Source organism: Lampris incognitus, chromosome 19, assembly GCF_029633865.1.
Source record: "Lampris incognitus isolate fLamInc1 chromosome 19, fLamInc1.hap2, whole genome shotgun sequence".
Lineage (NCBI taxonomy): Eukaryota > Metazoa > Chordata > Actinopteri > Lampriformes > Lampridae > Lampris > Lampris incognitus.
Window position 1 is genome coordinate 16646597 of NC_079229.1, and position 22500 is coordinate 16669096.

The window sequence follows — 22500 nt, forward strand, 5'->3', positions numbered from 1 at the left end:
AACGACTTGCGAAGGATGGCTTTCTCCATGACCCTGACTCTGGTGGCGGACACGTCTCACTGGCAAGGCATGATGTATTGTGTCACAGAGTCTCCAGATGTGCAATTTTTAATGTGACAGCACTGGGTGACCCCACATCTAAAAGGTTACCCCCTTTGTGTCACACAGGCCACCATTTTGCCTTTAATAGAATTTAAAGGTAGTGTTGGGGGACAGAATTACTCACGAGCTGATTTGCTATGAATCAAAAGGCATGCCTGACATAGTTTTGTACTCAACTCACATATTTTTAACTTGAAAATTTAAAGAAAGATATATTTTGACAGCCCATTCACTTCCTTTTTCACACTGGCGCTTAAGCATAAACATAATATTCCCTCTGTTGCAATAGACTTTGCGCCTACGTGTTAATTAACAATCTATCCATCCATCGATGTGTCACCCCACCATTGTTTTCGTTTTCTTTTCTTTTTTGGGGGGGGGGTTCCCCCTTTTTTCTCCCTAATTGTATCTGGCCAATTACCGCACTCTACCGAGCCGTCCCGGTCGCTGCTCCACCTCCCTCTGCCGATCCGGGGAGGGCTGCAGACTACCACATGCCTCCTCCTTTGTATGTGGAGTTGCCAGGCGCTTCTTTTCACTTGACAGTGAGGAGTTTCGCCTGGGGGGTGTAGCGCGTGGGAGGACCACGCTACCCCTCACCCCCCAGTCTCCCCCCCCCCCATCTCAACAGGCGCCCCGACAGACCAGAGAAGGCGCTAGTGCAGCGACCAGGACACATACCCACATCCGGCTTCCCACCCGCTGAAACGGTGGGTGCGTAAGATGGCGTCGTTCGACTTCCGACGTACCAGTACTTGCATAAGCTCTTCCGGCGTGGTTTGTCGAGAGAAGAGATGGCTTTGTTTTACACTCGCTGTTTGCAGGACCTCCCTGAAATCACGGTCAACGATGTACATCGCATCGTGAGTGCTTCCTCGGTAGCTCAGACGAGCAAAAAAAGAAAAGGGGTTTAAGATGTATAGTTCGAGCTACATCGACAACTACGAGGATGAGTAACGGCATCATTAATAATAATAATAAATTAAACTTATATAATGCTTTTCTAACACTCAAAGTCGCTTTACAACAAACGGGGTGAAACAAGACAACAGATAAACATAACGCAGACATACGGGGGGCTACGAGAGGGAGAAACGGCAGCCACACACGACGCCAGCAGTACTCTCCCACTTAAACAGATACAAAATGGCGAGAAAAAAAAATCATTCGAACTATGCTAGCGCTAGCTAGCTAGCTAGCTAACTAACTAATGTTAGCTGGCTGCTTTATTGCAATCTACTACGTGTGGGTGTGTGTGTGAGAGAGGCATGGTGGGGAGGGGGGGACTGAACAGGTGAGTTAATTTGGCAGGGGTGATTAAATGAAATGATTCAAATCAGACATACCTGGTGTAACACCGAATGTCCTCATCGGAACCTGCAAATCGCCTCAGGCTGAGTTTGGACTGTAGCTGAACAGTCTCTAGTTGTTTTTGGAGCACTTCTATTTGTTTCCTCATTGACTCGTTTTGGGCCGGGGCATCGTCCAAAGCGGCAGGATTAGGAGCCACGCAATAAATAGCCATGCTCTGGCAGGCAGCTGCTAACATCCATCCCAGAGTCCAGAGCTGGCAGAGGGGCGACAGCAGGACGCTCCCGGCGCTCCCAAACACCTAGCATGGGTGCAGGTTTGGAGTACTCGTTCCACGCAGAGTGTGGGGGACAGCTCCTTTCTTGAGCCTCCTTAACACACCCGTAGCTGGCAAAGCGAAATCACCCGGTTCAAAACGTCGACTACACACTTTTGTACTCCTGGTGACTGACGGTAAATGCATCCTTCTGAATCTTCGCTAGCCACTTAGCTCTTTCCTCGCAGTTACTAGAGAATGAATGGAAGCTTAAAGTAGAATTACAGCGCGCCAAATTCGCACACTGTGGTACACAACAGTGCTCAGTGGACCCTGGTTCACGGCGTTGATACCTGAACGCCCCTTTTTGCCCTGTTTGACTCATTGATTTTTTCAGATGAAATTAAGATTTCGGACGTTTAAGTTGGCAGCTGACTAATGATTCAGTAGGACGCAACTTCTGGTTGTACCGGAAGTTCCTATGCAGACACATCCGGAAGTTCCGCAGCGCGACATTAATGCAGCGAGCCTGTGTCTGTAGGGACGCCCGACCAAGCTGGAGGTAACACGGGGATTCGAACGGCTATACACGTGTTGGTAGGCAACGGAATAGACCGCTGCGCTACCCGGACGCCCCCCACGCCCCACCATTGTTTTCACCTCTCTGTCCGTATGACAATCATAGGAGGGTCCTATAATTACTGCACTACTGTGTTATCTGACTGATCTGGAAATCTGTTCCCTCCCGTGAAGTCCACATCCAAGTCAAATGTCACATTTCACTCGAACGCACCTTGACATTAACAGTCGACCATGGACAATGGCAAAGGTGAGATGAGAGAAAATGAATGAAAAAGGCCATAAACGGCGTTCCCTTAAAGGCAACGCTTATGTAATCATAGCATTTACCTCCTTGATTACCAGACGTCTCATTCTGCTCTCCTGGAAAGAACAAGCACCTCCTAACTTTACGAGATGGATTAGAGACACCATGCAGTTTCTCAAACTGGAGAAAATCAGATATACCCTTAAAGGCTCTTTGCAAAACTTTGTAAAAGTTGGTCCCCTTTTCTAGAGTATTATGAAAACTTACAGAGCCCAATAAATAAGGAGGACTAATAAAGCAGTGTCGGAGTGATGCCCCCAACTTCCATCTATAATCATTATTTTTACTATATTTTTTCATTATTTTAGCTTTATTCGTTTTCTATTTACTTATCGATTTGCTTTCTTTCTTGCGTTTGAGTTGATATCTTTATTATTATCCTTGAACACGGCTCTATATTAGATGTGCTCCTGCAATCCTTGGACAGACAAACACCCCAATGGACAATCAATCCTTGTGAAGATCAGGACCCGAGGGGTCAACCGGGGGATGGGTTGGACAGGTTATTCCTCAAAGGTGTAATCATTTGAATAGTGCAGATGTGCTATGCTTGTACATGCTTTCATTCCCAGTATATGCTGCAAACAAATGTATGTTGGGTGTAAGTGAAAATCAATAAAAATTGCTAAAATAAAAAGAAGAGAAGAACTGGACTCAAATGTACATCACAAGTTCTGTGTCTTAGTAACTCAATTGTAAAACAGTGCTAGTTCCCCTGCAAATGAAACACTTGGTTTTCAGTGTCCGTGTGATATTCATACTTAATTCTCACGTGATACTAGTTAGTAACACTTTACGTCTGCATCGCTCTCCATTGCAGCTGTACCTCTATGCATTTATCAATTGTGACTTCCTGTATAAAGTCTCCACCCTCTGATGGGAGGAGCCTACGGTAGCACCTGATCACATCCAGATTAACAGACACTTTCAATTATAATCCCTTGCATCTTCTTAAATTCAGATTACCACAAATAACATAATAACAGGAAAGACCCAATGCGCCCAAACTATGATTTAGAATTTCAATCCGTTGACTGTTAGCCGATGTAGAAATATATTGTGTACTGTAGGATGAACAGGCAGTTTTATATTAGCTGTATGGTACAGACCAATCTAAGGTTCCAGGGGAAAGATGGATAGTAAATGAAATGTGGTAATCACAAAACAATTAATACTCAACCGCTATTCGAACTATGAAACTGGTGATTTTTCCTCTTCTTTTGTAAAAAAATAATAAAAATAAAATAACTGTACCTTACCTACAGTGTATTGTGCATCGGTATTACACTGATGGCAAAGCCATCATTAATGTTAACAGCAATACATAAAAAAAGAAAAAAATCCCCCAAAATCCTAATGGCATTATCCAAATCACTATAATCTCACTGTTTTGGAAATGTCTGAACAACTCCAAGCCAAACTGACATCAAATGCAAATGCACTGTTGATGAGAAATTTAAAGCTGACGTGAATACATTTTATGGGAAAATGATCAAGGATGGTATATGGATGAAATGCATTGAGGGCATTTGCAATGCTTGCATGCAAGTATGCAGTGCAACCATGTCTAACATAATTTCTGCACACTGTCCATGAACTGAAAGTTAGTGAACTCGAAAGTGACGTTTGCATATACGATAGGACACAGATGCCTCATGATGCTGTCGATCAAGAGATGAAACGATTAAAAAGTAATAAAGGATAGCTGATCGAACCAAACTGGTTTGCAGATACAGTTTTTAATGTATCACAACAATGAGCAACAAACATACTTGATGAACTATTTCCAGAAGTTGTTCAAATACCATCTACAATAAACGTCATTTCAACTATGACAACAGGTCTGTGACAAAATAAAAAAAGGTTTCAAAACCATGTTATTACCGTGATACGGTACAGTTGAGACCTCAAACAGTACAGTAACAAAAACTAATGCGACTACTCTCTATATATAAAACATCAATAACATTTTTGGTTTAGTTTATTTAAAGTTTTAGCCATAGGGGCTTCTTCTTATTAAAACCTCAGGGTGCATTTCCTATGTAACCCAGATGTTGAAGAGTACATATTGTGTAGGATATGATTGCGCCGTGAAAATCCCTTTGACATCCAGAAGAACAATTCCAATTTCAACCTTTTGAAGGCTGTCCCCATAAACATGACACAATCCATCCATTTTTTTTAAAAAGTTTTTTTTTTCTTTTTGGCTGCTGTGCAGTTGCAATATCTATGTACAGTTATATTGTTGGACCATCCTTTTTGTTGGTTTGTTAGCTTTTACCAGTCCTTAGTGTGGGTAGCGTCCTGTCTGATGCTAGCATCTTAGCACGCGATGCTAGCTGACAGTTCAGTCTCTTTAATGCTGAGCCACAGGGTGGGGAAAGGCAAAGAGCCAGTGTTGGGAAAGCCTTTGGAATCAGGACAGTCGCTCATGTTTGTACAATGGCAGAATTGCACCTTGGGAGGCCAGGATGTCTCTTATGAAACACAATCGAAAAGTGTCTTCAGGATTAAAGTAAATATTAAAATACTAAAAATTCCAAATAAGAACATTTAAAAAGCTCACACTGAATTAAAAACTGACATTTTGTTGTAAAACTTTGAAAAAAAAAAGTAACCCACCTGTACAATAATAAAACATAAGAGGAAATGTTGATTTCATCGTCGTTTGAAACAATAACTAAGCATGATTTGATTTAACCTGTCAAACAGTTGCATTACATGCTACTTGCTCATCTCAGAATAGGAAATACCAAAAGCAATACATTTTTGCATTTCTTCATATTAATAAATTTGTACCATGCACAGCCAACTACGAATATGTACAACAGCTTAGCTTTCTTTGTTCACAAGCCTTTTTCTTTCATACAAATAACCTTCTGTTACTTTGGAATGAATCACATTGGTTTCAATTACCAAACTAGAAAGTGATTCGTAAAAAATTGAACACCCTTTGACAGCTTTCACATTCTTAGTTCCACAGCAAAAAAAAAAAAAAAAAAGCAAAGCAAAGCAATTTGTGAATCAGTATTTTGTCTAGTAGGAATCAGAGAGAATTTATGGCAAGCGAAATAATATTACACAGTAGCAGCAAAATGTCATAAAGTAATACTTTGTAATGTTGAAGTCACTAAATGTGGAAAAATTAAAATAAAAACAAAACAAAACAAAACAAAAAGTTGACTTTTATAATGGTAAATCAGAGAAGTGCCCAGATAATTAATGGGAGGACACAACCTATGCACTAGAAAGCAGTGTATAGGTGTAACACTGTTTTCAGTACTACAAGCAAAAGAAAATGTTTCAATACAAATCAAATGCTGTTGTCCCCCTTTTAAAGCAGCATATTTGCAAACCGAGAGCAAATATTCATACCTTTTTTTTTCTAAAATCATTGTGACCAACTTGTACCTTAACAGTTTCAAGTATACAGTACTACTTTCATGGATGCACCAATTGTTAAATAGGTCTCTAGATTGTTAGGCATCAATCCTGTAACAAATATGGACCAATATGCTGCTGCAATAGACACAAATAATAATTAAAATACATACATACATACATACATACATTACATACATACATACATACATACATACATACATACATACATACATACATACATACATACATACATACATACATACATACATACATACATACATACAGACGGACAGACAAACAGAAAAAAAATCTATTAAATTAACAAATGGCCTACCCAAATAATAATAAAAAGACAAATAAAAACAAAATAAGTGCACTATAGTCCAGACACAAGCAGGTACCGTAACAGTACAGCAATTCACAAATGAAAAATGTTATATTCACATAATCCTCAAGAGTCTATCAAAACTAGAGTTATTACCTCTTCAGAAAAGGGTGTGAGCAGAGGTAAAAGTGAGAAGGTAAGAGTTGGCACAGATTAGTATATTCTACAAGAAAAAAATGGGGGTGGAAAATAGATACAGCTTGTTGTAATACAAACTGGCAAACACAGGGGCATCATACACATTTACTTCACCATTCTAAATTCCCTCAGTGGCAAAACCATACTGTCTTTGTAGGGCAAAAACTAAAAGGATATGCACATCGTCCATTGTAACAGTAATATTGTCTCTTGGTACTCTATACACATCAAGGAAATGCGTCCGATAAAGCTTGACATGTTTTGGTTATAAGCCAAGTGTACCCAGGCTTGTTGCTGCTTTAACAAATGAGAAATGTTATGTTCTGACCTGAGAATTTAAAGCTACTGAATTACACCTATCTAAACTAAGAGAGATTCTCTTTGAGGGTTCTGGATCGTCATCCCATACAGTACATGCTAGCATTTGGAAAACAATCCAGCTGAGGTGCAATTTGCTATCGTGAGAGTTTTTGGCTTGAAACAAGCCCCCCCAAGGGAGCCTGTGGGATTTTTTCCTACTCCGTGTTTTTGTATACAATATAAGCTCAGTCAAGCATCTGCAACAGTTCTGTCCATAACAAAAATCAATCAATATCTTGCCAGCATATCAATATGGGAAAAACAATCCTGAGTCAATCATTTGGTACTGTAATTTTTTGGGTTAAGAGAAACTTTGGAACTGCAGTTTAAAAAGTCTTATTTTTTTCTTTAAGCAAGGGATCCTTTTTTTCACTCCTACACACTGAACATATCCATTCTGATACTACTGAAGCTCGCGTCTAGGCCAGAGGCCGGCTTAGCCTTGACTTCCAACGCGTTATCTAAGTCATCCAGCTTCTGGCTTAGCTCATTGTCAGACTCATCTGAACAACTCTCGGTGGGTAGTGAGGTTGGAACCCCTGAGGTGCTGCAGGAAGTTGAGGTAACCGTTGAAGGTGAGGAGAGGGGAGGAGGAGGGGAGGCAGACGGGGAGGAGGAGGAAGCAGCTTTCCGGGCTGTGGTGGCCTGGAACAGGACATTTGGCCAGGACTTCATGGACAAGCGAGAGAGATGAGGAAAGGTGTTATTAGAAGAAGCTGCAGACTGCGAGGTAGATGTGGTGTTAGGAGTAGGGGAGCAGACAGAGTGAGGTAATAATCTAGTATGCTCTTTGGCATTTCTCATTGCTTGTTTGATTGTTTTCTCTTTGTGCAAGCTCGACTGAAGGTGTTGGCCAAGTGCTTCATTCCCATTAACAACCACATTGCAGGCAATGCAAGTGTATTTGCTCACTGCCTTTCGAAGCACTGTCTCTTGCAGGTCAGTAAAAGGATGTCCGAAGTAACAGAAGGACTTCTGATGACGTACCACTGAATCTTCATCAGCAAAAATCATCTGGCACTTCCTGCATATAAATTCATGCTTGACGGACGGTACGATAAAAGCATCTGGAAAATCTGTGGTACTTTTGGTATCTGTTTTCGGTTCTTCTTTTGTGCTTTCTGTTGAAGAGCCTTTGTTGGTGTCATCCTTAGCCTCCGTAGCTTCTTTTGGTTTGAGGGAATTGGTGGTAGTGGTGCTCTGCACACTCTGAGATGTCTTCACATGGGTTGATTTCTGCTGCTGCTGTTGTTGTTGTTTCTGTTGTTGCTCAAGCTGCTTCTGCTGCTGCTGCTGTTGTTTCTGCAGTGAATCCTGGAGGGACTGCTGGTACTGCTGGTACTGCTGCAGGAGAGCGGTAGGTGATAGACCGGCGGCCATGGCAGCTTGTGGGACAGTGGCTGGGCCATAAGGAAACAGGTTTTCCATCCCACACAGTGGCGGGAAATAGCCCCCTGCTTGGACCCCTCTGGGCAGCTGGGGAGAGAAGCAGTTGGGAAACCCAGGAAGAAAATAGGGCAGGAACTGGCCACCCAGGAAGGAGCTGGGGTCGCCAGCAGCAATGGCATTCTGTAAAGCCTGCAGCTGAGCAGCATCTATGAGAGCCTCACTTCCTAGTTTTCCTGAAGCTGAGCATGATTTTTCCTTCTTCTTGGCCATGCTGGGGGTCTCTGGGCGTGAACTGCTCTCATTTTCTCGTTCCTTGAGCTTCATCTGAGGTGGCTTGTCCCCTGGTTTCTTGCTGCTGTCTCTCTCTGAATCTTTACCTTGCTGCTCTGTATGATTAACTGCTGCCAAGGGTGTGGAGGGAACAGGAGGAGGAGGTGGAGGAGGAGGTGGAGGAGGAGGAGGAGTCTGCAGAAGAGTCTTGGTTGGGGTAGTGCTGAGAGACATGGCAGGAGAGGGGGTGGCTGGTGTAGGGAACCCAAGCATGCCAGCACCGGGAGACGCTAAAGCTGAAATACAGTGGTATATAAATATGGAAATATTCAATATTTCAAATATTCAACCCCAAATCACTATGGAAATTTGCTTGCATGTCAAGATGGAGATGTTTTATTTGAGATTGACTGACTCTTTAGCTCTATATTTTCTTCTTTTTTTATCAGATTTTGTTATGGATCAAAACTGTCACATGCGCTTTATGATCAATTCATTATGATAGTAAGAGAATATAAATATACCAAACCTACAATAAGGGGGGAAAATAACATAAATATAAGAAATGAAAAAGGATATATTTTTTAAATCTTCTATCAGTTATCACTCCAACTTTGATGATAAATTGAGATTACGCATGCATTAAAACAAACCCAACATTTTTTAATAGTAAAAAAAGACTAATTTCACGAACACCATTTTAATATGAATGAACAGTAGTACAGAGGAATAAAATAGTCTTTTGTGCATGTTAAAGCTCAGTTCATAAAGCTACTACTCTTTGACTGTTTTTCATTGTTCGTCATACTAACTCACCAGGTGTGTTGGGTGGGAAAACAGGGAGGGATGATGGCCCATTGACCCCAGGAAGAAGGACTGGTGGTAGGGCAGAGATCCCTGGGTAGCCTGAGGGCAGACTGAGGCCATGAAGTGCATTGTTGGTGTCCACTGCAGTCTGCTGCTGCTGGGCAGGCAGGCCAAGGCTTTCGCCAGCCTTCTTCATGCGGTCCAGCTCTTGCTGGGCCATCAGTTGACGGACAGTGGTCGGTGCTAGGTAGTCCTTTTCTCTGTCCACCTGGTTCCCCAGGGTTTCTTGCACTTTGGTAATGTGCTGTTTTGAAAAGATGTGGTCACGGACGGACATCCGGGCGGTGTACTTCACACCACACAAAGTACACTCAGGCCTGGGCCCTTCGGGTGAGCCTTGACTTATCATAAATGGCTTTCCAATATTTATCTTGAACTTCTTTTCTTTAGCGCGGGCATTCTGGAACCACACCTGGACCACACGTTTGGGGAGTCCAATCTCATTACCTAGCATTTCACACTCTTGCATTGTGGGGGTGCGGTAATCACTGAAACAGGCCTTGAGGACTTTAAGTTGCAAATTACTCATCTGTGTTCTGAAGCGCTTGTGGCCTGGCCTATCCCCACTACTGCTGCCTTTCCCAGTCTTATTGAAGGGGTGTCCCCCTCCAAAAGGACTAGGGGAACTGGGATCAGCTAGGCTTGATGATTCACTTCTGTCATTGACATCATCAATTTCATCATCTCTGGAGCTGAAGTATGTGTCACAGTCTTTTCCAGAGAAGCTGAGGGCAGGGCTCACCATGCTGAACTGGTACCTTTCATCAATCCCATCAGAACTCGTGCCAGGGTTGATTTTGCTGTCGCTCAGTTTGTCTCCTCCATTAGCTGTGAAGCTCTCGATCTCATTGTTGTTGCCCTCATCTCCAGTTGTGGCATCACTTATGGCTGTGTTAATTGATGATGTCTCATCAAAATCCATCTTGTTGAGGTCATATGATGAGGCCTCTGCAGAATGTATATTAGGCCCTTCAGTTTCATCACAGTTTTCTGCTTTTAAGGATGAAGGGCTCAAGAAGTTTTTTAGCTGTGTCTCAGATGGTTTTACTGGAGTTGAGGATGCAGCTGGCAGTTCATACTCATGCGGCTCAGTCTTAGTAAGTAGCTGTGGATACTCAAAGAAATTGTACTTATTTGGGCTTTCGCCTCTCTCGTTGTCTTGATTCATCATTGGGCTTGGTGGCAAGCTAAAACCTGCCTGTTTAGCCTCATGCCAGTGTCTAGACCTAATGTGGCTGTCAAGAGCTGATTTAGCCTTGAATAGTGCTCTGCAAAAGGGACACTTTTTGTGGGACTGGGAGGGCCCTATAGCTCTGAACTGCCCCTTTCTCTCTCTTGCACGGGTGTTCTGGAACCACACTTGCACAACTCTCTTTTTCAGGCCAACCTCTCGTGCAATGTGGTCTAGCATCTTTCGTGTCGGGTTAGAGTCCAGTAGGTATTTGTCATAGAGAATCTCCAGTTGTTCTGGTGTGATGGTGGTTCTTAAGCGTTTATCTCTGTGTTGCTCTTCACCACTGTTGCCACCATCTTTATCAGTGGCACTTTCCTCTTTTTCATCAAGTTTCCTCTTCATTGCCCCAGACCCCGGGGCAGAGGCTAAACCAGAGCTGCTCTGAGAAGGCATTTGGGAGAGCCCTCCAGACAGCAGTTGACTTGCCATTAGTGGGTTGTTGGGGTCAAATATCATATAGGGCATATCGAGGGGCCTCTCCAGGAACTGGGAGTGAAGAAATTGATTTTGAGCAGCCAGGAAATGCATGTGCTGGTGCTCCTGCCATAGCTCCAAAGTGGGGAAGGCAATCTTACACTGGTCACATTGGTATTGAAGCATCTGGTGAGGGAGGCTGTTGGTGAGTGAGGAAAGAGCCAGGGAGAGGGGGCTTGATGGCACTGAAGCTGACTGTGGCTGGGAATGGGGTCTTGTCATCTGGGACTGGAGAGGTTTCTGAGGTGGTGGCTGAGGGGTGGAAGCCTTGGAAGGTCTAGGGTCTGGCACTGACTTAATCATTGGAGACGGAGTTGTCTCAGCCTGCTTAAGTTTAGTTTCAGGGGGTATCTCAGGCTTGGGGGAGGTCTTGCCCATGTTGGGGTGAGGAGAGGGCATTGGAGGGGAGCTTGAGGCAGAGTTGGTGGCAGTTGCTTGATGTTGTTTGGGGAGCTCTGGGGCTATTTGGATAGTCTTAGCTGGACCTTGCTCTCCAGAATCTAAATACTCCTCAAAATTGGTGTCCTCATTCCCTTCTTCATCCTCATCCTTGTAACACTGCTTTTTTTGGTGAGTGATGAGGTCAAAGATACGTGGGAACACAATGTTGCACTTTTTACACTGGTACTGCATGTTACTGGTTCTGATGTAACGCTCATTAGTGAGCTCTTTCTTCTCATTGTCTTTACAATCTGCCTGGTTCTCATAGCTCTTACGAGCTTTCTGGCGGGCATTTTGGAACCATACAACAATGACACGAGTGGGGAGATTGAGCACAGTGGACAGCTGCTCAATCTCGTCATCCTTCGGATAGGCATTAGTGTCAAAGAAATCTTGAAGTACTCTCAACTGGTAATCAGTGAATCTGGTCCTTGAGGACCTCTTGTTCATGGTCGAGTCAGATCGATAGTATTCTAGTGCGTTCATCTGGGGTTCCATTCGTAAATCATCTAAAGTAGTGATGGGGGGGATACTAAAGTTGTAGGGAGAGTCTTTGCTTCGCTGCCTCTCTTTAAAGAGAGTGTTACGGAACCAGTGCTTGATAACTTTCTGAGGCAGGCCAGATTTCTCTGACATCTCCTGGATCTGCTCTTCATTGGGGGAGTTGTTGATGTCAAAATGAGAGCGAAGGATCTTCAACTGGTCATCAGTTATACGGGTGCGTGGGCGCTTGAACTGTGACTGACGCAGGAAGTTTGGGTCAAGGCCCAGTTGCTGCTGGCAGAGCTGTGTCAGGTCTGTAGGCAGAGAATCCATGGTAGGCAGCTGGAGAGCTAGCTGAGGAGGAAGGCCTGGATGCTGGACAGACTGCATCATCAGAGGAGGGAAGAGGGGCAAATCTAAGGGGACGGGAAGTTGTACCTGGGGAGAGGGTGCTGGAGGAGGTGGAGGAGGTGGTGGTGGCTGGGGTGGTGGTGCCTGGTGAGGTGTCTGGAGAGGGGCCTGGTGTGGAACAGACACAGGTGACGGAGCAGGGGTTTGAGGCTTTGTCATGGATGTAGAAGGAGGCTGAGGAGCTGTAACTGGGGCAGGTGCAGGGGGTGGGGGAGGAGGAGGTGGAGGGGGTGGTGGTGGTGGAGTCTCAGGTGAAGCAGGGTTTATGGGGTAAAGTTTGTCATAGGCCTCTCTATACTGCTGGGCAAACTTCTCCAGTTCCACATAGGGGAAAAACTGGCTATGCACGTGCTCTTGGTGGCTTTTGAGAATAAGCATGTTGGAAAACAGCTTTCCACACATCCCACACTCAAGCTTATCAGTGTTTATATCCACTTGCTCAAGCCCATCTTTATTCTTCTTCTGGTTTTTCTGTCTGTTTTCATTGTACTGGATGACCAGCTCAAATCCAAAGTTTTCAAGTAGTGCTTTGGCTGCATTGCCCCTTGCTCCTGATACAATACGTGGAGGGGGAATCAATGGCTCTGGAAACTTTAACTTTTTGGAATCTTTGTTGTCTTTTCCTGGATCACTGACTCCGTCACCTCCATTCTCCATCTTTGCTCTGTTCTCTTGTTTTTCAAGGTGTTCTTCTGCCTCTCTGGACATCTGGATGTCAGAGACTGATACAGCACTAGGCTCCAGTTTGGGTTTGTGGCTCTGGAGTTGCTGGTTTTTCTGTTGTTGAAGCTGTGACTGTGTCTGAGAGGCTTGCTGCTGCTGCTGTTGCTGCTGTTGTTGTTGTTGTTGCTGTTGCTGCTGTTGCTGCTGAGCCTGTTGCTGAGCTTGCTGCAGCTGGTGCTGCTGCTGCATCTGCTGCTTCAAGTCCTCCAGGAAAGATCCAGTGAGGCCAGGCATCCCAAAAGCTGCTGCTGAGTGTAAAGCCAACTCCGGGCTAAGGTTGAACTCTGCTCCAGGGATGTAGAAAGGGAAGAGGAACTGAGGTTGTTGGAATTGAAGCAGTGCCTCTGGAGTCATAGGAAAGTGGGGGAAGAAAGCAGGGTTGAGGAACTGTGGCTGGAAGAAGGCTGCTTGCTGCAGCTCATGTTGAAGCTGCATTTGCAGTTGGGCTGAGGACTGAGCCGGTTGGTGGCTGGTTGCCTGTGCTGATACATGGTCAGTAGTCGTGCTTTGTTTTGTGTTGTTGTTGCTGTTTGCTTCTTTGGCTTCCACAGCATTTTCTTTATTAGTAGAGGGTGTTTCACTTCTAGCAGTGTCTGAGCTGTTGCTGTTCCCTTGTGTGGATGGGGCAGGGCTCTTTGGTGGCGCTGGGCCACTGGTACCAATGCTGCTGCTACTGCTTGTTTCAGTTTTGGCTGTTCTGGCTTTGGTCTGGTGGAGCACAGACCTCATATGAATCTCAAGGGTTGAGCTTTGGCTGTAGGCAACATTGCAAATATTGCATTTGAATGGTTTGTTGTCAATGTTGTTGCTTGTCTCTTGTGGAATTGGACTTGATGCTTCTTGGAGGACCTTCTTCAGCTTGTGCAGATGGGAGACTGAGTTATAATGTACGAGGAGGATATTCTTTTGGGTGAAGGACTCCTTACACACTGTGCACTTGTAGGGACGGGAAGGGTCAAGAAATTTCTCCATGGTGAAGTTAGGCCCTTTTCTGAAAGGTAGGGTTCGTTTTGGCTCTGCTCCCATGTCATCCAGCAATGAGCTGCTGTCACTTCCAGTGGGGCTAGGCTTCTCCTCCTGGTCCATTTCATCATCTTTGTCCAAGTCATGGTCAAAGGCCTGAGCTTCCTCCAAGGCCCTGGCTTCACTCTCAGTGATGTCCCCATTCAGTGGCAGACTACCTATAAGTTGCTGCACCTCGGCCTCACTCAGCTCAGGATGTCCGTTCTCCAAGTGCTTCCTGAGGGCCAGGAAAGTCCTGAAGCTGCGCTGACAGAGGCTGCACATGGTGGCTGCTCTGATAGCATGGTACTGGGAATGTATCTGAAGCTTCTGCATGGTCTTGAAGGCCAGGCTACAGTGGTTGCAGCGATATTTGTAGACATGCCGATCAGAGACGGAGAGCTGCTGTTGTTGTTGCTGAAGTCTTTGAAGCTCACTCAGATGGTCCTGTAAGGTGTCAGGAGACTTGTTGTCACGTCCGAGCCCACTGGTTCTTTTCCAGTCTGGGGCATCTGAGGCCTCCTTAGGGGGCTTGAGTTCCTCACTCTGGAGATCTAATTCATTCTTGTCCTGTATGTTCAGCTCATCCTTTGAGCTGTGTCCTGAAAAACAACACAAAATGAATGTCAAAATTAATCAACAGATGTCATGGATATGCACAGAGTAAGAACATTTCATCAACTTTAACTTATTTGCTTTGATCTTTTTTAAAATTATCAAATTGTAGGTTTTTAATTTTCAGTCTCAATTCCCTGTAATTTCATATGACACTGTGCTGTCAAAATGACTCCCTATAAATAAAAAAATAAGTTTATTGAAACTGTATCAACTATTAGAAAGGTTTCTATAAAACAATTCAATGCTAAAATATTTACATCAACAATACTCTCATATAGTATAGGCTCTTAATTACAATTCATTGCAAAATTATTTTCCTGTATGAAATGTAAGACTTTTAATGAGACGAATCTTGGAATGAGGTGTTTCTAATTCACAAAAATGTTAGACGAAAGAAAAAAAATGTTCCTATCAAAGAAAAATAATTATGGTTAGATTCTTGAGACTTAGCTGGACAACAGAGAAACCAGCCATGGTGGAGAAAGTATTATGTAACACATTCTGCTTACCTTGGGACTTTCCAGATCCATCAGACAGAGCAGAAGAAGAGTCTATAAGTGAAAGGGCTTTGTCTTGTCCAGGAGGAGGATGCATTATGTTATTTGGGGTCACTGTGTCAGGTCCCACAACCTATCAAATTCAAACAAATTCACAATTATTGTCAACCCATGGGTATACATAGATATTCAGCAATGCTCTTTCAGTGTTAGAGAGGTCTGTCTTGAATAGCCAAAACATATTGAGGAAGTCTATGTTTTCACTTGTCTGTCACCTATAAAAGCAAATTCATTTTGAGGAGAGGTATTTGGCTCTCTCTGAGGACGACAACTGTCAAATTTATGATGGTATATCCTGGGAGTGGGATAAATGCATGGGAATTGTTTTATGGGACTGCTTAGTTTCAAACTAAACAGGAGACCATAGGGAGGACTGGACAGTCTTGATAAAATGATTTCCATTTTTCATTTCAACACGGCCTTGTCAAAAAGAATAATAATAAAAAAAAAAAATTACTGGACAAAAATCTCAGAATTATACTGTAAAAGCAATACATGCTCATACTTTCTACATTCTAAATAGTACAGACCCATAATCTGCTCCTTTTACACATTGCCACAAACACAGGCACTTTTTTAACAGCTGGAGGTCTCCACTTACAGTCAGTATCAGTTTTTCTACACAGTCAGGAGCCACACTGTGTAGGTGGGTAAGGTGCAGCTGCAGGTGAATCTTGTTGCTCAGGACATCCTGGCATAGCGGGCAGCGGATCACTGGTTGCATGGAATGTTGTGACATCACATGAAGCTGCATGCGATTGGCATCTTTACTGCTGTAGTTGCAGTAGGGACACTGCTGCACCTGAAATAAAGAGAGGATGGGACACATAGTTAGACTGGAGAAGAGAAACAAGGATGGGATAAGGAAGAGAAAGGAAACTTGCATAGACTTAACCAAGATGAAATTTTTTTTAGACAAGTCGTGTTCTATCGCGGGTATTGATGTTTCAATTTTAAGCCATAAGCACAGATGCCTGTTGACCATCTTTCTGGACAGAGAACACGTCAGACAACAATTTTTTAAAATGGTGAGCAAAAACAAACAAGGCCACAATTAAGGCTGCAGGAGACAAGAGAAATTCATGTCTTGTGCAATTAGGGATGACAAATTACGGCATGTTTAAAATTAAGCAGAATGTTTCAGAGCTTTTTTTTTCTTTTTTTGGGAACAACCACCAACCAACTCTGCAAGGCACATTCACCTCATTCCCCACCCACTCCCTATTTTAACACAAAAAAAATGTATATCAACCTTTTTTTCATGTAATTCACTTAAGTCCTTCAACTCGTGCAATTTTATTAGCAAAATCATGATTGGCTAGAATTTCTAATCAGGAGATTACAGATGACAAAGGTGTGTACCCTCCCGGGCTACGCCTTGCCCTCATTACAGGGAGTACTCTGAACATAGTGGCCTCCCCACCACCTGTCTTAATAGAATCCATTTCTGAAATGACTAAGTCCTCCCTCCTCGCAGGGCCCAGAACCAGACAAGCTAATACTTCATAATCTAATTTAAAAACACATATAATTTAAAGAGATGCAAAAAGGAGGGAAAAGCTGGGGAGGGTGGCCCAGGGCTAGTGCAGGTATTCCACTTAAGAACACAAAGACTACCCTGGCGTGCTTGATGCTAAAGAGCTCTGTCAGGAGGGGAATGGAGAGCTGTGTTTAACCCCTTTGTGGATCATTGGCGCCAGCAAAGTCTCCATGCTTACTAGATATTTCTGGTTCTTGTTGCTGATAAGCCTCTTCCCATTAGCTCATCCCACACGTAAGAATGAAGGTCAGGCTTTATTAGTGCTCACGGAAGAGAAACTCCACCATTAGCCATTAGCTTGGCGTACCTAGACTTTACATCTTTAACATGCAGTACACTCAAACTTGAGTTGAATCATAAGATTTTCTTAGAACCACATCATTACTGTAACAACATAACTATCTGATATGGTGAAGTGGTCTACTGCTTACAGCCTGAGCTAGAGCAGACACCGCTGAATTTAAGGATACAAATTATACCTTCTTTCTTGGACAGTCTCTTCCATATTCGAGGATATGAAGCCGATATTCATTCTATACATCAATATATTGGTTGAATTTTTGCACTCAACTGAACTTTATTGGATAGCAATGTTATCGGCACAAAACTAGATAATGTCCCATTATCCCTGGGCAATTTCCCCCGGGTGGGCTCACAGTCGCCTATACCACCTGTGATGTCATCACGATGTAACATTTGGGTCCGCTCCATAGAATGCATTTGGAAAGATGCCACTGCCTTTCTCTGTGGAGCTGCCCAATTCATTCACTCTTTCTAACATTAGTTTCTGGAGAGATCTATTCATGCTCAAACATAAAACGTGGACCACTGTAGATTACATAAATAATACAAGCTCGTAAAATATAGAGGCTTTTCCTTCAAGTCAAAAATAAAGCAAACTACTCTTTAACTGGCCGTTGTCGCTAAAGCGTATTTCCCATTATATGTAGGTTTGCATGAAAAACTTACAGAGAACTCCCAATTTTAGAAGTGGATGCGGTATTCGTTTTCACATCTTCGACAAGCGAAAATTGTTTCCAACTCCCACATGCTCATTAAATAAATAAAACAATTTTTGCTTTTCAACAGCATGCAGATTATTGGAGGAGGAGGGTGCTTAAGTTACAAATTCGGCAACAGGCTAATTAAGATGCATCAACCTCTACGGAATAAACACACTCCCAGTGTCACAGATATATCCTACAGAGCTTGCTGTGTACCAAATCAGCACCAGAGATGGAGGGTGTTTACCCACATCCTTTATCCACTTCCTGTCCAATCGACTGGACCATGCATTCCCCACTGAACACAGAGGCAGAAACATTGAACTGAATCCAAATACGACTGTTATCAAAATCTCATGTGTACATCTTAACGTGATGATGTATGAGATGTTTTTAGAAACAACTGGGCTGGCTTGTGTGGGGCAGTTAGCAATGCTACCAATGTGCATATCTGGTTGCATTTCATGGTTATTATTTCTCAATGTTTTATTTGCAAGACAGCACAAGACTACCAAATATGCATAAGTTTACATTATTTACACTGTGATGGCTAACAAACAAACACACACATTAAATTCTGGGTTTGATGTACAAACAATCTAAAAAAAATATTGGTCGGCTAGGAATCCAGTGTAAAGCCCATTAGCATGTTTTTGCTGCCTCACTCAATATCTAATGGACACTCAAATACATTTCTAATTCATTTGATCATCTCCCTCCTGTTCCAGGGTAGAGAATGCTGCTGCCCCACTAATTCAGACGCCAAATTCAGGATTTTTAAATGAAAAAAGAAGAAAATCTAATTGGTCAATATTTACAGATATTCCCTTTCGTTGCATGTTTCTCATATTTTTTTCCTGGATAGTCTTCCTTGATATGAACACACAGTCCTCTATAAATGTGGACGCCCCCCCCCCCCCATTTTCTTCCCAATTATAATTGGCCAATTACCCCACTCTTCCGAGCCGTCCCGGTCGCCGCTTCACCCCCTCTGCTGATCCGAGGAGGGCTGCAGACTACCACATGCCTCCTCCGATACATGTGGAGTCACCAGCTGCTTCTTTTCACCTGACAGTGTGGAGTTTCACTAGGAGGACGTAGCGCATGGGAGGATCACGCTATTCACCCCAGTTCCCCCTCCCCCCGAGCAGGCGCCCCGACCAACCAGAGGAGGCGCTGGTGCAGAAACCAGGACACATACCCACATCCGGCTTTCCACCCGCAGATACGGCCAATTGTGTCTGTAGGGATGCCTGACCAAGCTGGAGGCAACACGGGGATTTTAAACGGGATCCCCATGTTGGTAGGCAACAGAATAGACCGCTATGCCACCCAGACGCCCCATCGACTTTTTTTAATAGAGTTACAGTGGTCCAGGGTTACCCACAATGCCAGTGTTTTACTGAGGGGTATTTTATTATTTATGGTTGGTGTTGTAGATATAATACCAGCCATCCTAATGTGCACTGTGCACATTAGGATGGCTGGTATTATATCTACTGGATGGTGTGTTTATGCATTGTGCAAATAGGACAAACTGAGCTTTCATTTTACAGTTGTATGGATTCCTTTACCTGTTCATTGGTGGATGTCTTCCCCTCTGCTGATTTGGGCCTTTTGGGCGGGTTGTCAATCTGTCGATCTGGCAGGTGGGAGCGTTTGGCCATAGTGTTAGGTCCAGTCACCTCTTTAGGCATGGCATTCAATCCTAAGAGAGAGACAGAGGAAAATGGTTGCATATAAACAAAACACTCCAAACCACTACTATTGGCAGCCATCCTCAGAAACTACTGGTTTCCAAACTTCACACGTCTCTTCATAGAGCACAAGAAACCTCATGTTTTCATGCAGAACCCACTTTCAATCAATACAAAAACCCCAGTCATTATAACTTAAGTCCTCAAGGTGAAAACACCAGCACACTTAATTGCTCAAATGCAATAAGAGCTGCAGGGTGAATAAAAGGGGCCTTAGGTGAGTACACATGTTTGAGAATAATGGATGCTAGCAATGGGTAAAATGTCCCTTACTCAAATATGTGGTAATTATTTCTATTTTTAATTTTTTACTTGGGGTTTTACTGGACTTTACTTGGCTTCCTTTGTCCGCTGGAATTCAGAAAATTTAAAAAAAGAGAGAATAATTGTGAAATGCTTCATCGTTTTGTGTGGCTAGCTATGGGAAAGTAGTAATCACAGTTCAGATAAGGGGAAGGTGTGTAAGCACTTGTGAAATACAGTAAGCTGTTCGTCTAAGATAGCATTATTTCACATTCACAGTTTGTGTGTGTGTGTTAAATTAAGATATACTGATAGTTTTATGATGAGTCAATTGTTAAAATGGTCTAAATAAAATAAGTAGAGCCATGCCCTGTTGGTATCATAGTCCATAGATCATGCATACTTTATGACGGACAAGAATATTCATGTTGCCTTGATTAAGAATGTGCATTTATTTGACCTTGTGACATTTTGTTGCTGTGGTAGATTAAAAAAAATAGTGCCACTCCGTACAGACTGTTCACATCCTCAACACACCTCAACGTCTGGTTTCACAGGCCCGCCATATTAACATGCAGTGAGATTTGAGGTGGTGATCTGAGAAATGATTTGACAACCAGATATCATAGGCGATAGCATGAACTGTATTATTAACATTCATATACGCTGAGTTGTTTCTGCCCCGAGGACACGTGAAATGGAGAAAACTCAGGCAGGCTCATTATCACAGCAAGACGTACATTAAATGTTATGGTAATATTATACACTTCATTAGTTCATATACATTTCCCCAGCCGCCTAAACAACTTCTCTGTCTGCACAGGATGCTAAATTTCCGTGGCTTGGTCACGGCTGGTGGTACAGTAGCAGCAGCTTGTGTGTGTGTGTGTGTGTGTGTGTGTGTGTGTGTGTGTGTGTGTGTGTGTGTGTGTGTGTGTGTGTGTGTTTGAGTGTGTGTGACATGAACAGCAGGGCTCAATGCAGAGAGATCAGCCTCTGGTTGTATTTAGTAAATGCTGCAGCCGCTGATAAATCTTTCATTAGCCTCATCCTAAGATACAGGCCGCGCGGGCCCCGCTATGCTCTGCCACTGCAATTTACCCACTCTGCACAACACAAAGACATAGCAACAGCAGCTATCTCGTACTCTCTCTCTCGCTCTCTCTCTCATCAACCCCCCTCCCCCTGCTCTCTCCCTCTCTCATCTGGTCACTCAAGGCAATATGTGAGCCTCACTCTTGCGAATCAACGCTTCACGCTGGATGCACAAATGGAAAAAAAGGGAAATCAAAGCACTGATACATGGAAAGGGGGGGGGGTGAAGAAGAAAAAAAAACATTTTGTATTTCATATTATTCCATGGCCCATGTTTGTACTGGGCGCATATCAATTCCTCTGGCCCGTTCATGCATTTTAATTCTGTTGCATTAAGTAGGCGTTCCACTTATTTTATTTGTAATCCCCTATATCTGCAGCCTGAAATATTGGCCTGTCAAGAAAAGTGACAGAGGAAGGGAGGGGAGGATGGTAGAAAGAAAGAAAGGGAAGAAAACACACACACACACACATACACACACACACACACACACACACACACACACACACACACACACACACACACACACACACACACACACACACACACACAAGGGCACAATGTGAATTTCCAAGAACATCCGAGAATTGCTCTGCAGCTCAGAACGGCGAGGTAATCTCGTCTCCCACTGCCGGTGATGGCCCCTACAGGGCTGGTGTGTGTGTGTGTGTGTTTGCATGTGCCTAAATGCGTATGTGTGTGTATGTGCGTGTGAGTGTGTGTGTTTTGTGTGTTTCATGGCAGGTCCCCGACACCCCATTGGTTGAATCAGCTAGGCCTGGAAGCAGCCGTTATATCACCTGACCTTTCCAAAGCCTCTGCCCCTCCTCCTGTATTTATTATGACCATTTCTAATTTCAACTTTCAATTTTTGCCTCTATCTTCCAGTCAATTTGCAACTAAATTACATCCCCGCAAAAGAAGACGAGGCGATTGTCGGACAAGAGGCTGCAAACACATTTACAATGCGGCAAGGAAAGAACCCACACATCACCATTGATTACCGTCACACTGACTGTAAATGCATGTTTGTGCAGAGCGTGCATGTGTATACGTGCATGTGTGTGTGTATGTGTGCCGTGGAACATGAAGATCTGTCCTTCTAGTGTTGATTTGTCTTGAACCCACTGCTTTCATCAACACTTATGACACTCAGGCGGTGAAAAACAGTCGGTAACCTTGAATGTAGCGAGAGCGCGCAGTTCTCCATATGGCCACTTAGGAGCTTTGAGTGGCCAGCTCTGTGAGAGAATCAAAAAGTCGTTTCAAGGCATAGAATTGCATTCAAAAATGTAGATAGTCCTCCAGGGATATCATCAGTTTTAACACAAATAGATTCGATGGCGGTGGCTGATTGAAATTGGTCTGGAGGTAAAATTTTCCTCCAACTTTCCCAGACCTCATAATCGTTCAGTATGATAAGACTCTTTAAAGAAAAAGAGGGGGGGGAAACTGCAAGATCGAGAACAAGAAAAAGACACTCCGCTCATTCTCCTTTGTCTTACCCTGCGCCTCACATTTAATGATTGTCCTTTTTTTTCCTTCCTCCATGTTCCTTCCCCCCTCCTC

The 22500-nt window shown here is 43.5% G+C and overlaps 1 protein-coding gene across 1 annotated transcript in view; it reads right to left on the minus strand.

Annotated features, from left to right (window-relative positions):
- Nucleotides 1–6182: 6182 nt before the first annotated feature.
- zfhx4 (zinc finger homeobox 4) overlaps nucleotides 6183–22500 on the minus strand; it is a 76088-nt gene continuing 59770 nt past the window's right edge. Inside the window, exons 9-13 of the mRNA XM_056299199.1 lie at nucleotides 19410–19543; nucleotides 15893–16093; nucleotides 15244–15364; nucleotides 9298–14718; nucleotides 6183–8777 (exon numbers count right to left, since the gene is read on the minus strand). Coding sequence (XP_056155174.1) covers nucleotides 7198–8777; nucleotides 9298–14718; nucleotides 15244–15364; nucleotides 15893–16093; nucleotides 19410–19543 — 7457 coding nt within the window. The 3' untranslated portion in view covers nucleotides 6183–7197. The remainder of the gene's footprint in view (nucleotides 8778–9297; nucleotides 14719–15243; nucleotides 15365–15892; nucleotides 16094–19409; nucleotides 19544–22500) is intronic.